Source organism: Podarcis pityusensis, assembly GCF_964106645.2.
Source record: "Podarcis pityusensis genome assembly, chromosome: 10".
NCBI classification, from domain to species: domain Eukaryota; kingdom Metazoa; phylum Chordata; class Lepidosauria; order Squamata; family Lacertidae; genus Podarcis; species Podarcis pityusensis.
Genome location: NC_138035.1, coordinates 23,952,332 through 23,965,394, shown reverse-complemented (window position 1 = coordinate 23,965,394; position 13,063 = coordinate 23,952,332). Strand labels below are relative to the sequence as shown.

The following is a 13,063-nucleotide window of genomic DNA, read 5'->3' as shown; positions in this document are numbered from 1 at the left end:
GACAATGCACGTATTTTTGTAAACTAAGAAATATTTAATAAAAAATATTTATTAAAAAGAAAACATATTGGTTAACGTAATATCCCAACTGCAAAAGCCATTGTTTTAAGTTGACTTAACATTAAACTAACCAGTTTGGTTTAAAGTGGGATCCCTGGTGGGGACACACAAGCCCAAGGCTTTGATTGGTCCATGTAGTACTAAATCATGTTTTTCTGTTATGTGCAAATGATGCCTTTATGTCCAGATTACTGATTAGCTGACTAAGTTAAACTTACACCATTAATTCAGCTTTATAGTTTGACCGGTGACAGCTCCTTGTGATGTGGCTCTTTTATCTGTTTGCTTGCTATTTGTCTGTGATATTTATCTATTTATTTAGATTTGGCCAAATCTCTCAGAGCCAATTGCACCAATAAAAGCAATGCAACACAACAAATAAAAGCAATAAACAGCAACAATGGATTAAAAGTCCGCGCATAGAGCTTCCAGAGACAGATAGAAACTGAAAAGGCTATAAAGACTCAGAAAATCAAAAAGCTTTTATTTGGCTCAGGTTCTACAAAGACTCTTAAATTTATGAAAGATGCTATCTTGAAAAAAGGCTCAGAACTGCCCTGCCCCCAACTGGGATGCTCCTAGGAAGCCCTAAGATGTTTTGCTTTTTCCTTCTTTTTATTTTTACCTAGTTCTCGAGCCAAACGTTCTCCAAAGCAGCGCCGGAGGCATCAGATTAATGGAAGTCCTATGGATGCGGACAAGGACCGGCTAATTACAACTGACAGCGATGGGACTTACAAGAGACCTCCAGGAGTCAACAACTCTGCATATATTGTATGTTTAAAACCTTTGGGAAGGCAACATTTTCTTTCTACTTGTATGATAAGTTGCGGGTTGTGGGAAAGGCTTTCAGGAAGCACTAGCCTTGCTGGCTGGAGTCTGAATAATGCAAGAACCCACTGTGAATTACAGCCTTGTGAAACCATGAGCTTTCACAACAAACGTCTTGTGCATAGCCCTTTCTCAAATCCATTATCTAGTATACCTGCCCAGAGTGGCCGGGGCAACCCAGCCAGTTGGGCGGGGTATAAATAATAAAAGAAGTAGTAGTAGTAGTAGTAGGGCAGGTGTAACTGGCTACTCAAGAAGTCTTCATTCATTGTGGACCAATTCACTCTGCAAACCCAAAGTTGAGCAAGAGGTTTTCAGTTTCTTGTTGGCATCAGTGCTTCTGGATTATGCACAACTCACCACCAAAGAGATCCGCTATTAATGATTTGCATGCATACCTTGTAATGTCTGCAGGTAGATGTACAAAATACCACACACAGACGGCATCATTGCAACACGTAAAACCATTATTGAAACACTGGGAACTTTGACATTATAACAGCTGTTCAGGCCGTGCTTTCCTCCTTATGCTGCCATCTTCCTGTTACCTTTGCAGTCTGATCCTGACCTTCCTGCCGAACCCCAGACGCCTTCTTCAACTGATTTGGGGAAGTACTCAGGCCTCCCCCCGCATCCTGCCCAATATATCCCTCCTCAGCCATCCATTGAAGAGGCCCGGCAGACAATGCATTCTCTCCTGGATGATGCCTTCGCCCTGGTGGCCCCAAGTAGCCAAGCATCCAATTCTGCTGCCATCACGCACTCCGGAGGGTCAGCGGGGCAGCCCACAAACACTCCTGTTCGAGCAGCGAGGGACACTCCCAGCAGCCAGTGGGGGTCACCGTACGGTCAAACACACACAGTAAGCAACCCAGTTGGGGGTCATTTCAAGACTCCACTGTGCAGTTTTAGAGCCTATCCTTACTTCGGCCATTGTGCTTTCATGGTTTTTATCTCTTCAGATATCTAGTCCATTCCCTCCCCAAGATTCGGGGTGGTTTAGGTATAATTCTACTGTGTATTTCCAGCACTCTTGAATCTTGGTATTTTTCTTATTTCCTCCTGGCATGCATTCTGTATAAGGGCGCTACAACCAGGGGGAATCCACTGTTTGTAGACCTTACCACAGCTAACTTTGAGCTTTTTTTACAAGTGGCATATAAATTTTTATGAAATAAAACTAATTCTGTTGTTAGTGGTGACAAAGGTGAGGCAGGCAAGCAAGTGTAGCCATGCTCAGTTAGCAGAAAATTTGCAAGCAGGGCTGATGCAGTGAGGTGCAGTGCAGGCACAGCCGTGGGAGAGTCAGATTGGCTCCGCCATTGCGCCTGCACCATGCTGACTTCCCTGCTGCCTCACCCACCTCCGTCTCAGTGAGCGGCAGTGATCCTAACATTGGGAAGCCATGTAAACAGCACCCCCCACCTTGCCCCGCTTTGCTGAATGCTGCTGATTTGCTGTATGGCTGAAGAGACCTATAGCCTTGTAAATAATGTAATGGCTTATAAATCCAGAAAATTCAGATATATTACTATGAGTGAATGTTGTGCAAATAGAATTCAGAACGCATCTTTCTAAAAACAAGATTACTTGTTTATGGGCTGATTAATCCCCTCCAGTACTGCTGAGAGAGGGTGTTTAGAAATTCTCCCTGTCTGTTTTACTTAACTGTGAGTTCCCACGCCGTTCAAACAGCTTTTAGCTAACAGTAACTGGTTGGTTTCAGCAAGCCAGCTTCATTACCTAAGGTTTGAAGTTGCCTTGATTTAAAACTAACTCTAGTTAATGTTAAACTGCACTCCCCTGTTTGGATGACAGAAGAAGTAGGGGTTAAAGCAGGCATAGGCAAACTCCGGCCTTCCAGATGTTTGGGACTACAATTCCCATCATCCCTGACCGCTGGTTCTGTTAGCTAGGGATGATGGGAATTGTAGTCCCAAACACCTGGAGGGCCGGAGTTTGCCTATGCCTGGGTTAAAGGAAAGCGAATGCTTCTGACCAATCTCTTGGCAGATCCTGGGAGGGGGTTAGGCACACTGACATATCACTAAGCCATGTTTTAGTGTTATGTCTGAATTCAGCCACTGTGATGTATCAGTAAGTGGTTTTTAATCTTCATTTGTTCAGAAATGTTCAGAAACTAGAGCCATGGATCGTTTTAATTTTAATTCCCTCTTTAAAATGTTTTTTTTCTGATGCATGGTCTTTTTCCAGAGATACATGGAATTTGGGATGACTCCTCCAACAGCTCCAGGCCTGCTACAGAGGTAGTTCCCTGACAGTTTGTTTGATTCATGTGTTTCTGCTAGTTGATGTATTTATTCCAAGTAGACCAGAAATCGTCAGCAGCTGTCGGAGATGGTTACTATAGATGCTTCTTTCTTCCTGATCTTGTGCCAGATTTTGAGGTACTAACTAGACATCATGATGGGGGACACAGGTGCTGGCATGGTTCAGTCCCTTTTCCTGCTGATGTTTGGTTTCACACAGCGTCTCGTGTGATGTCGTTGGGCTGTTCCCTTCCCAACGGTGGCCAGTGATCTGTGGCAGAAATAAGGGAGTGCCCCGTGTGGCAGCTTAGGTTCGTGTATTGTGTAATGACTAATTCAGGGGTCCCCAAACTAAGGCCCGCGGGATGGATAAGGCCCAAGGGACTTGTTTATCCGGCCCATGGCAAGTCCCGTCGCCCACTGCTGCCGCCCGCTCTAACCGGCGCTGCGCTGCGTGGCTGCCCACTTCCGGGTCGGAGGAGCACAGGAAATAGCTTGTGCGCATGCACAAACGTTATTTGCGCGTGCACAAGCATTATTTCAGGTGCACATCCAGGTCGGAGGAGGCCCGTGCACATGCGCACCAGCTATTTCCGGTGCTCCTCCCACCCGGAAGTGCACCGGAAATAGCGTGTGTGCATGCGTATGGGCCCGCACTCCCCTGCCCTCCGGCCCGCTGCGCAATTGGCGCTGGAGACACCGGCCCAAGGCGCGGTAAGTTTGCTGACCCCTGGACTAATTGCATCCTGACCATCGTGTGAGATACTGCGTTGTTTGCTTTCGTGTTTGTGTCAAACTTTCACAAGCTGCTTTCTTTTTCACACATGACACTGAGACAGCAAGCAGGAGTAAAATCAAATTTTCTGCTGTGCTCATAACAAGGCAACGAAGCATCCTTTTGTCCTAAACTGCACCAGCCACAATTGCGATAAAACACTTAACTGCCCTCAGATTTTCTTCTTTCAGAGTAGGCAGCTACTTCTGGATTAGGCAATTTGGATGGTGATTTATTCTTCATTACTGAAAAGAGAAAGTGAGCAAGCCCTTTCAGTCATTGCCTAATGAATGCTGTCTGGTTATCTGAACCCCATTCATTTTTTGTGAGCAAGCCCCATTGAATTTAATGGAGTTGGTGAACTTTAGGGGTGGAGGAAGAAAAGTTGCTGTGATACCAAACTGTTAATCAATGTCACAGTCAAGTGGTTCAAATAACCAGTTCTTGGAACAGTGACTGGAAAAACAAATTGGTCCTTTTCTCTGCAGTAATGTAATTAAGATTATCAGTGGGCTGGAACCAAGCTGGGTTCTGCATGTATTGCTCATGTAACTCCTTTCCAGTACGGTAAGACAGAAAAGCTCCAGCACCTAGACAGCACTTAACTGAAATGCAATGCAAAATTGGGAGCGGGGTACCAGGGTGGGGGGAGTGTTGATATTCTGCATTTAAACTTTCTGATTGTGCAAGCAGAAATCAAAGTTCTGAAATTTGAAAAATGGTAAATACATGCTTATTGCATAGCTCTTAATTGTTGTGTTTCTCCAAGAACTTGGCATAGTCAAATTTCAAAGAGGCAAAATCAAAACAAGCAATAATGTTAGGAGGGAAGGAATCACCATCATCATTAATGAAAAATGGAATAGAAAAATCAGTGGAATGAATGAATGGAATTCTGCTTTGTCAGAAGCACAACAGACGAGTAAGATCTAAAATACCCAGTTTGCGGGGGGAAAATGATCCCACTTGCCCAAATACCAAATGCTATCATTTTCAGATCTTAAAATTTGATTGTAAGGGACTCTAAAAAGTTGAATTAGCCAGTTGTCAGGCAATAGCTGTAAATCTTATTTAATAGTTTACACATTTAGTACAGCAGCGGTGTCCATAACTGGGAATGTTAAAAACACTTGAATTAGGGACTATGTTTTGCAAGCATGTTTAAATCTGGAGTTTGATTTGAAAATTGAACACCTACTCGATCTAGCAGTGAACGGAAAGCCCTGCCTCCCACATAATCTCCATTGTTTTATTCAATAATATATTGGGATGCAGATTTCCTCAGCAGCTAGGCAAAATGTACAAATACGTACCATAGCATATATTTAAAGTTTGTGGATAATTATTAGAGACCATTGTTTGATTTTTTAAAATTTATATTCCACCCTTCCCCCTGAAGGAGCTTAGACACAGCAATCATAAAACATTTAAAAACCAACAGCTAAAAGCAGTTCTATATTTTTTATTTAAAAATTATTAAAAACAGTGATCTCAGGGTTGCCAGGAACAGTATCTGTCAGCTTCGTGTGTTGTTTTCATTATTTTCTATGCCTAAAGGACTTCTGGCTAGATCTTTCAGGCTAAAGCAGAGGATGTAATGCATGTGAAGCAGCCATAGCGCTGTGTTTACATGGGGCAGAGCTATAGAAGCTGCACACACATGTTTTACAGAGTCCTTAGTGGACAGAGAGCTTCACACAGTAAAGCAAGCAGTGGTACATTGCATGGTTGGAATACGGGATGCCACTGTCTCCGGAGGTCAGTCATTCTGGCATTGTTCTTTTGTTCTTGATCTACCAACAGGCAAAACCTGGGCCCAGGTTTCCTTCCCCCGGTCGAATTAATGCACCCAGACCAGCAGCCTTCTGATGTTCAGTATTCCACAAGGGGGATCTACCCGGAGGAAATGCCATCCGTGGCCCGGCCGCGACCAGTTGGAAGCACCGCAGGTACTTGAGGGTTCCTTAAGCTATTGTGCACTTGCAGTGACTCTCTCATAACCAGCTGGCCCCATTCCACAACTCAAGCATTTATTGGGAGCAGATGTGGCTGCATCTAGAATGCAAACAAGGAGCTTGCTAGAATAATAGAACCAAGAGAATTGTAGAGTTGGAAGTGACCCAAGAGTCATCTAGTGCAATGAAGTCCCCTTCAACTCTGAGCATGTGTATCCTGCATGCATGGACCTGGGGAGGAACAGGATGGCTGAAGCTACTTATAGAAGGTGCTCATTGGTCTCCTAATAAAAGGAATGGTAGGGTACCTAACATAATGCATTCTTAGCTGAGCACAGTTACAGTGCACATATATATGTGTGTTCTACTTCCACTGCCAGAGACATTATGCCTCTGAATACTAGCTGCGGGGAATCACAGGTGGGCAGAGTGCTCATGTCCATTTTGCAGGCTTCCCACAGGTGTCTGGTTGGCCACTGAGAACAGGATGCTCAGCTAGATGGGCTAATGTCCTGATCAACAGGCTTATCTTATGTTCTAAATACTAAGTTATACATCTGGGTAGCTTTCTGAGGGCATCTAAAATGATATAGTGAGGGCACCTGCCTAAATTCAATAGGCAGGGACTTCCAAAGCACCATTGCTGCCACACTCAAAGATCGGCTCCTTGCAAATGTGCAATGAACGTTATGTGGAACTTGTAAACACAACAGTTTCTATGTGTTCTAAAGGGAGGTTGTTTCGTTTAAAGAGGAAATGTACACGTTTCATAACTGATTCCAGTATTTGAAGCAGGCCTGAGGACATCTCCAGGATACTGGTCTCAACTTCACAACTAGCCAGGAGTTATAGGCAACTGCTACACACCTGTAAGAAACCGGTGTTACATCTGTAGAGCTGAGTGTCTTGCAGTAAGCAAATATTTCTGCTCTTCCACTAAGGGCAAATCACTAGCATGCAAACCTTAAAACACACACACATTCTTTTCAATTACAGATTAATAATACTTGCAGTATTTATAGGGCTGGTGGGCCAGAAGTATTACCTGGTCTGTTCCTTACCTGTTTACCTCCACCATGCCTAATAGAACCCTAATGTTATACCACACAGAAACACCTTCCCATTTGCAAAAAAAAAAAAAAAAAAAAAAAAAAAAGGACGTGCATGCAAATGGTCCTTTTGTTGCCCTTCCTTTGGGAGCTTTTTTTTTAAAAAAAAATGAAAAAAAGCTTTAGTTTGATTAAATGAAGTCAGACTTTCCTTTTCCTCACACGCCACTCCCCCCCCCCCGCCCATATACTTGTTTTGATCCCCTGCTGCTGCCAGTTTTCATTTTCCCTTCACCCTTCTGTTGCTGCATGGAAAGACCAAACAGAAAACAATCAAATATTTGCTTTTAAGGTTCTCAGATACAGCACCTCACTCAGGTGGGAATTGCTAGCAGGATCGGAGGTCAACAAGTGGAGATCCCCTCAGGCAGAGCAGGGCATGGCCAGCTGGGGGAACCCGGGTGGCCCCCGTATCGTGGAGAGGATGAATATGCTAGGAGAGAAGCAGTGAGTACTGTGCTTCATGTTTGAATAGTTTCCGAAGCAGTGTTCTGTTCAGCTGTTTCTTCCCCCCCTTTTTTTCCATCCTGTGCTGCTTGGGGAACTTCCTCTCAAGACATCTCTACCTGCTCCTCTGACCTCAGCCCGCTGCTTTTGTCACTTTCGCATTCCAGCCCCCAAACTCTGCTTCTGTGTCTTCTTCATTATCACCCTTGGCTTCTCTCCTCTGTGCCCAGAGGATGGAGAGCCTGTGGCCCTCCAGATGTTGCCCGGACTCCAGCTCCCATCAGCCCCAGTCAGCATGGCCAGTGGTGAGGGATGATGGGAGTTGCAGTCCAACACCAGGGATGTTTAACAAACCAGTTGCGTTCGAGTGAGATTTGAATGCTGGGAATCGCAGGTGGGGAGAGAGCGCTGTGGAGCCCGTGTCCAGCTTGCAGGCCTCCCGCAGGCATTGGCTTGGCCACTGTGAGAAAGGCCTGACCCAACAGGCTCTTCTTGCGTTCTTACGTACCATCTGGATGGCCGCAGGTCCCCCACCCCTGATCCATGCTCTCGGTGGGCTCTGCTCCCCTGAAATCGTCTCATGAGACCACTGTAGGTAGAGAGCACTAACAACAGCAACAAAGACACAGATCGTCTCGCTGATGTTAGTGGAGCCTTGTCAGTTCCTAACATCGGCTACGGAGTACAGAGTTGAAGTTGCCTTGAGCACAGCATAACAAAGTGCCATGTGTTTGCACAGGGATGTTTTAGTTTTAGAAACCAGTTGGGCAAGACACTACTTCTAGAACATGGGGTGGCCTTCAGTTTTTCTCAAGAGCAGACCCATTGAAATTAAGAAACCTAAAAAAAGTGGGTCACATGGGGTGGTTTGTTTTTTGTTTAAAGTTTTTAAGTATGATCAAAGCCCACTTGAACCTACTTGAGTAATAGTGGGATTAATCTGCACAACACGGTCAATGCTGTCTTTGTCATGCTACCTTCACCTTTTGGAGAAGACCCCAAAACATTGCTTGTTCCTTTTTGTAATCAGCCGTAGCTCACTAGTGGGTTCTCCCAACTCTCTGTTGTCTTGTCAGCTCCTTCCTTCGTTGAAGGAAGATGCAGTACCGCCTGAAGTGCATTATTGCAAGCAATAATGGTGTCCCCATTCCACCCACCCTATCTGAGCCCCAAAATGGAGAAATAACTTTTAAAGAGACTCAGAAAAAAATAAATCACAATGCATTCCTGGCTTCCCAAAGGAAAAGTTGGAACTCTCAACACTGCTGCTGATCAGACATGACGTTAGCTAGGGATGGGCAATTGGTCCCTATTATTGGGCCATGGAGGCAAACTTCTAGTAAGTGGTGTACCACAATAGCCATAGTGAAACTGGAGTCTTTGTGGAAGGGCCATAGCTCAGTGGCAGAGCACCTGCTTTGCATGCAGAGGGTCCCGGGTTCAATCCCTAGTATCGCCAGGTAGGGCTGGGAGAGGATTCTGCCTAGAACCCAGGGCAACTGCTGTCAGTCAGTGTAGGCAGTATTGAGCTAGATAGACCAGATGATCTGACTTGGTATAAGGCAGGTTCCTCTGCTCTTTGACGCTACAATCTTGCCATTTCGTGCAACATTACATGGTTGCCTTCATGCAAGGAAGGGGGAAGGGAAGAGATTTGGAACACCCCATACAAATTTGGCCATCTGTCCCACTGTCTCTCCCTTTAGTATGTTTTGTATTAACCCTGCAGGTGACACGACTCCTATTTTGGGAGAAGACACTTGTGAGAGACCTGTTATTTCAGCAGACACGATGGTGGCTTTAGGTGCACCGGGGCCATTCCACAAGGAAACGTGCAGCAGGCCTTGGGGAACACGCATTCTCCTGTGCCCTATATAGTTTCCTTATCACCATGTAAACCATAGCTGCCCAGCTGGTGCCGAAAGTTGGGCAAGTGCTCTGGGCGGATGAGGGCAGGAGGTAGGCGATGGGCAGGCCCAAGACTGGGTCAGTGCAAGAAGATAACCTGGTGGCTTCCCTCTGCAGCGGCATTGCTCCAGTTCAGGGAAATCTGTTTATCTGAAAGCTTTAGATCAGGTGACGGCACTGGATTGGCCTTGTGACACCACCTGACTTTGTGGCCCAGGAGGATTCTGGTTTCCTGTGTGACATCTGTGAACCTTCGCAGGGCAGCGCTATAGGCAGCCTGGTTTGAGACCCACAGCCTCTGATACCAGGCCCAAATCATCCATATATTTGTACTGTCCTCAGAAACACATAATTGAGTATCTCTCTCTCTCTCTCTCTCTCTCTCTTTCTCTACCACCTGCTGGTTCTAACTGGGTTAAACTCCTCTGTACTTGTTTGCCACAGCAATTAGCTGAATTTCTGCTGCTTTTGCATGCCCTGCCATTGCTAATATTGTTGGCTCAGTGTTGCTTTGCAGCCCTTTGTTGGCTCTTTCTTCCTTCAGCCTATTTTACCTGTACTGCCCAAGTTTTTGCAACTTCTTACAGTTTGGGTTTGTGTGTGCTCTCCTTTCAAGAGCACAGGGGAGTATTCTGACGCTGAAGCGGACGCGGTTGGTGTGCAAACATTGTTTAATTTTGATGATCAGTGCATGCATCGCCCATTCAAATGTATTTTGGTAAGGCTACTTATTACAACCCAACGACCGTCCTTTTGTTATGACTTCCCTTCATCTTACTCACCTTCATGCTTTTCAGAGCAAATTAATTCCCCTCTTCCCCAGTTCGAGTCCGTGGCTCTTTTTAGACAAGCCAGATGGCGTGTTATAAATTGACACTGTCAGCCCTGCTGCAAAAATACATAACAGGCATGCACCTTGACGTAGTCGCCTTTTTGTGGTCTCAAAGCAGATGTGAAAACAGTCTAGGTATTAAATTCCTGATACAAATAGATGGTGCTTTCTGACCCACTGCACGGCCATTAATCTCCAGGTCACTGCAAACAAGCCCCGCACCGAACCCCAATGCCTTTTGGCACACCTTGGAGGTTAGTGTTATTATGGGATAAGCAATTGTGGACTGGAATCCACTTCATCAGATTTATGAATGTTTTAATCCTAATTTGGGGTGTGTGTATAAAATCACACAAACACATAGTTGTTGGGGGGGGGTGAGCAATGAGGTCAGAGAGAAGTAAAGCACAAAAAATGTAGACGGTATGTAAAATAAGCCTACATACATGTAGTATAAGTACAACGATCACTTCTTAATGCCTCCCCTCTGCATCCACGCACATACATCACGAATCAGTACTGACTGTGGGAAACACAACACTCCTTGCTGTCTTGTCAGTCGGGCCACAGCAGATACATGTTTCAACCTGGAGGGTATAGAATTGCAGAATTGGAAAAGGACCATGAGGGTCAATAGTCCAGTCCCCGGCATTGCCTGAACCTTTTGCCCAGCCCAGTGGGGCTTGAACCCACGACCTTGAAATTAAGAGTCTCATACTGTACTGACTGAGCTTTGCTTCAGAGTCAGTCTTGATATGTACGAGACAAGTATTTGGCCTTAAATATATTATTGTAGCTGGGTGTTGTTACATCTGATTTATTTTAAATAATTTAGATTGGTTGTTGGAAATATTTTTGCATTTATTACTTGTGCATATGCCAGGTTGGCACACTTATGTACACACCCATACATAAGTGACCACTGAAGAAGGCCTTTTTTCAAAAAGTGTTTGTTTCTATCTATCTAGCTATACATATACCCCCCCTGGGCTTTGACATCAGGACCTCCTGTTAAAGAGCAGGTAATAATGGTAGTGGTGGTGGTGGTGATGATGATGATGATGATGATGATGATAGTGTTTATCATGGAGCTACAACAGTTCATTTTAATTTTGTTCTCTCAGTTTGCTTGCTGTCATTATACATACCTGCTGACTCTGTATATGCATCTGATGAAGCAGACTCTAGTCCATGAAAACTTACACCATCCTTCCTAACATGTTTTAGTCTTAAAAGTGCCACAAGACTCTGGTTGTTGTTTTTTACTGCGACAGGCTATTACGGCTCCTCTCTGGAAGCTGTGTTTTAATAGTTGCTTGTAGAGCAGCCCTGAGACTCCAGGAGCGCCAACATTTCTCCCAAATAATTGCATGCGTTCAGACTTTTCCAGTTTTGCGTTTCAGATCCAAGAGAAACTCACTTGCTTTCTTCTCTGCCTTGGTTTTTGTTTGTTTGGTCTTCTGCCTCCTCATCTTTTCACCTACACTTCCCAAACAGAAAACGCAGTAACCCTTTGTGCCTTTCCCCCAGACACATACGCCTGGACATCAAGAATATTCCTCCTCACCAGTATTCCAGATGCCGAGGACTTCGGCCCGACAGCCCTCAGCTCCTCCTGTGCAGCTTCCACACAGCAACCACCAGGGCCCGGGGCTCTGCTACAACACCAGCTCCACTGAGGACCTGCAGCCGGGTCACTCGTCGGCCTCTCTCATCAAAGCAATCCGAGAGGAGCTCCTCCGCCTCTCTCAGAAACAGACCGTTGTGCAGAACTTCCACAGCTGATTTGCCATGTCGCTGCAAATCTGCCAAGTGTATCTGCTTCCCGTGGAAGCTAGACTCACAGGAAATCAGCAGGAGCCCTGTTCTTCTGTCAGAGGAATGAGCATGTACAATACAAGAGAATTGGGGCACGGTGAGAAAGAACTCTGCAGAATTGGCGGCAGCACAAGAGAGAAATTCGTTCTTGAGGGTGAGGGAAACCTGGGAAGATGTAACAAGCATTGGGCTTGTGTGTCTTTGATTGGGATCTTTGGTTGGGACTGTTTCGATGACAGTTCTGGTCTAGAAGCCAAGCGCTGCAAGAGATGGCAAAGCCATCCCCTAACAGAGCAATGCACGAAACTCCATGTTTGAGGAAGGAAAGTTTGCAAGATGGAGTTATAGCTGTTTTCTCATGAGAGACTGCAAGAGTCTGATGGTTTCAAACACCCCCAAGAAGGTGGGCCGTGTGCGCTGCTGATAAGTGTCACTTTGAATACACAAGAAGCCGTGTTGATCCTGTGCAAGGAATTACTTTAAAGAAACCATTGTTAAGACTCCACAAATAAAAGACTTGGAGCCACCTGTTAACAAACCGGAACAATAATAGTTGTTGTTAAATATTGCTCTGTGCTTCCAAATGGAGCCGTTCTCTGCACTCTCCCTTGTTGTTCTTCTGGTGCTGAAGCTTCAAAATGTCCCTTCATCCTGATGTTTGCAAAGTTGAAATGATGGCCTTTTTAAAAACAAAAACAAAACCCTAACTAACTAACTAACTAACTAACAAAAAACCCAAGGATATAGTCATTTGTATTCATTCAGGCTGAGAGAGAAAAACAATTCTCCTTTTTTAAAAAAAGAAAGTAAGGACTTACTTGGTATTCATAATTGATAGGTGGAAATAGGAGGGGATGGAAATGTTTAAGGCAGTTTCACAAGTGACATGAAGACACTATTCTACATGGTGAGGACATCTCAACACCTGCATTAATGACACTGAAATTACACCTCAGGCAGTGGGGGAAAGGTGATGTACAAATGCTTTAAATAAACACAACTGGCTCCAGTTTTGTGATGAAAGAACATCAGAGAGCCCCTAGCTAGCCCATTGCCAT

At 45.0% G+C, this 13,063-nt stretch overlaps 1 protein-coding gene across 5 annotated transcripts in view; it reads left to right on the top strand.

The window, feature by feature from the left end:
- The window catches only part of KIAA1549, a 101,233-nt gene extending 89,088 nt beyond the window's left edge, over positions 1-12,145 (top strand). For 4 of the 5 annotated variants that reach the window (XM_081023929.1, XM_081023931.1, XM_081023930.1 and 1 more), the window contains 6 exons: positions 690-834; positions 1,448-1,753; positions 3,106-3,158; positions 5,740-5,885; positions 7,293-7,447; positions 11,718-12,145. In XM_081023929.1, coding sequence (XP_080880055.1) covers positions 690-834; positions 1,448-1,753; positions 3,106-3,158; positions 5,740-5,885; positions 7,293-7,447; positions 11,718-11,972 — 1,060 coding nt within the window. In that variant the 3' untranslated portion in view covers positions 11,973-12,145. The remainder of the gene's footprint in view (positions 1-689; positions 835-1,447; positions 1,754-3,105; positions 3,159-5,739; positions 5,886-7,292; positions 7,448-11,717) is intronic. The other variant, XM_081023933.1, reaches the window with a different exon arrangement.
- Positions 12,146-13,063: the final 918 nt, after the last annotated feature.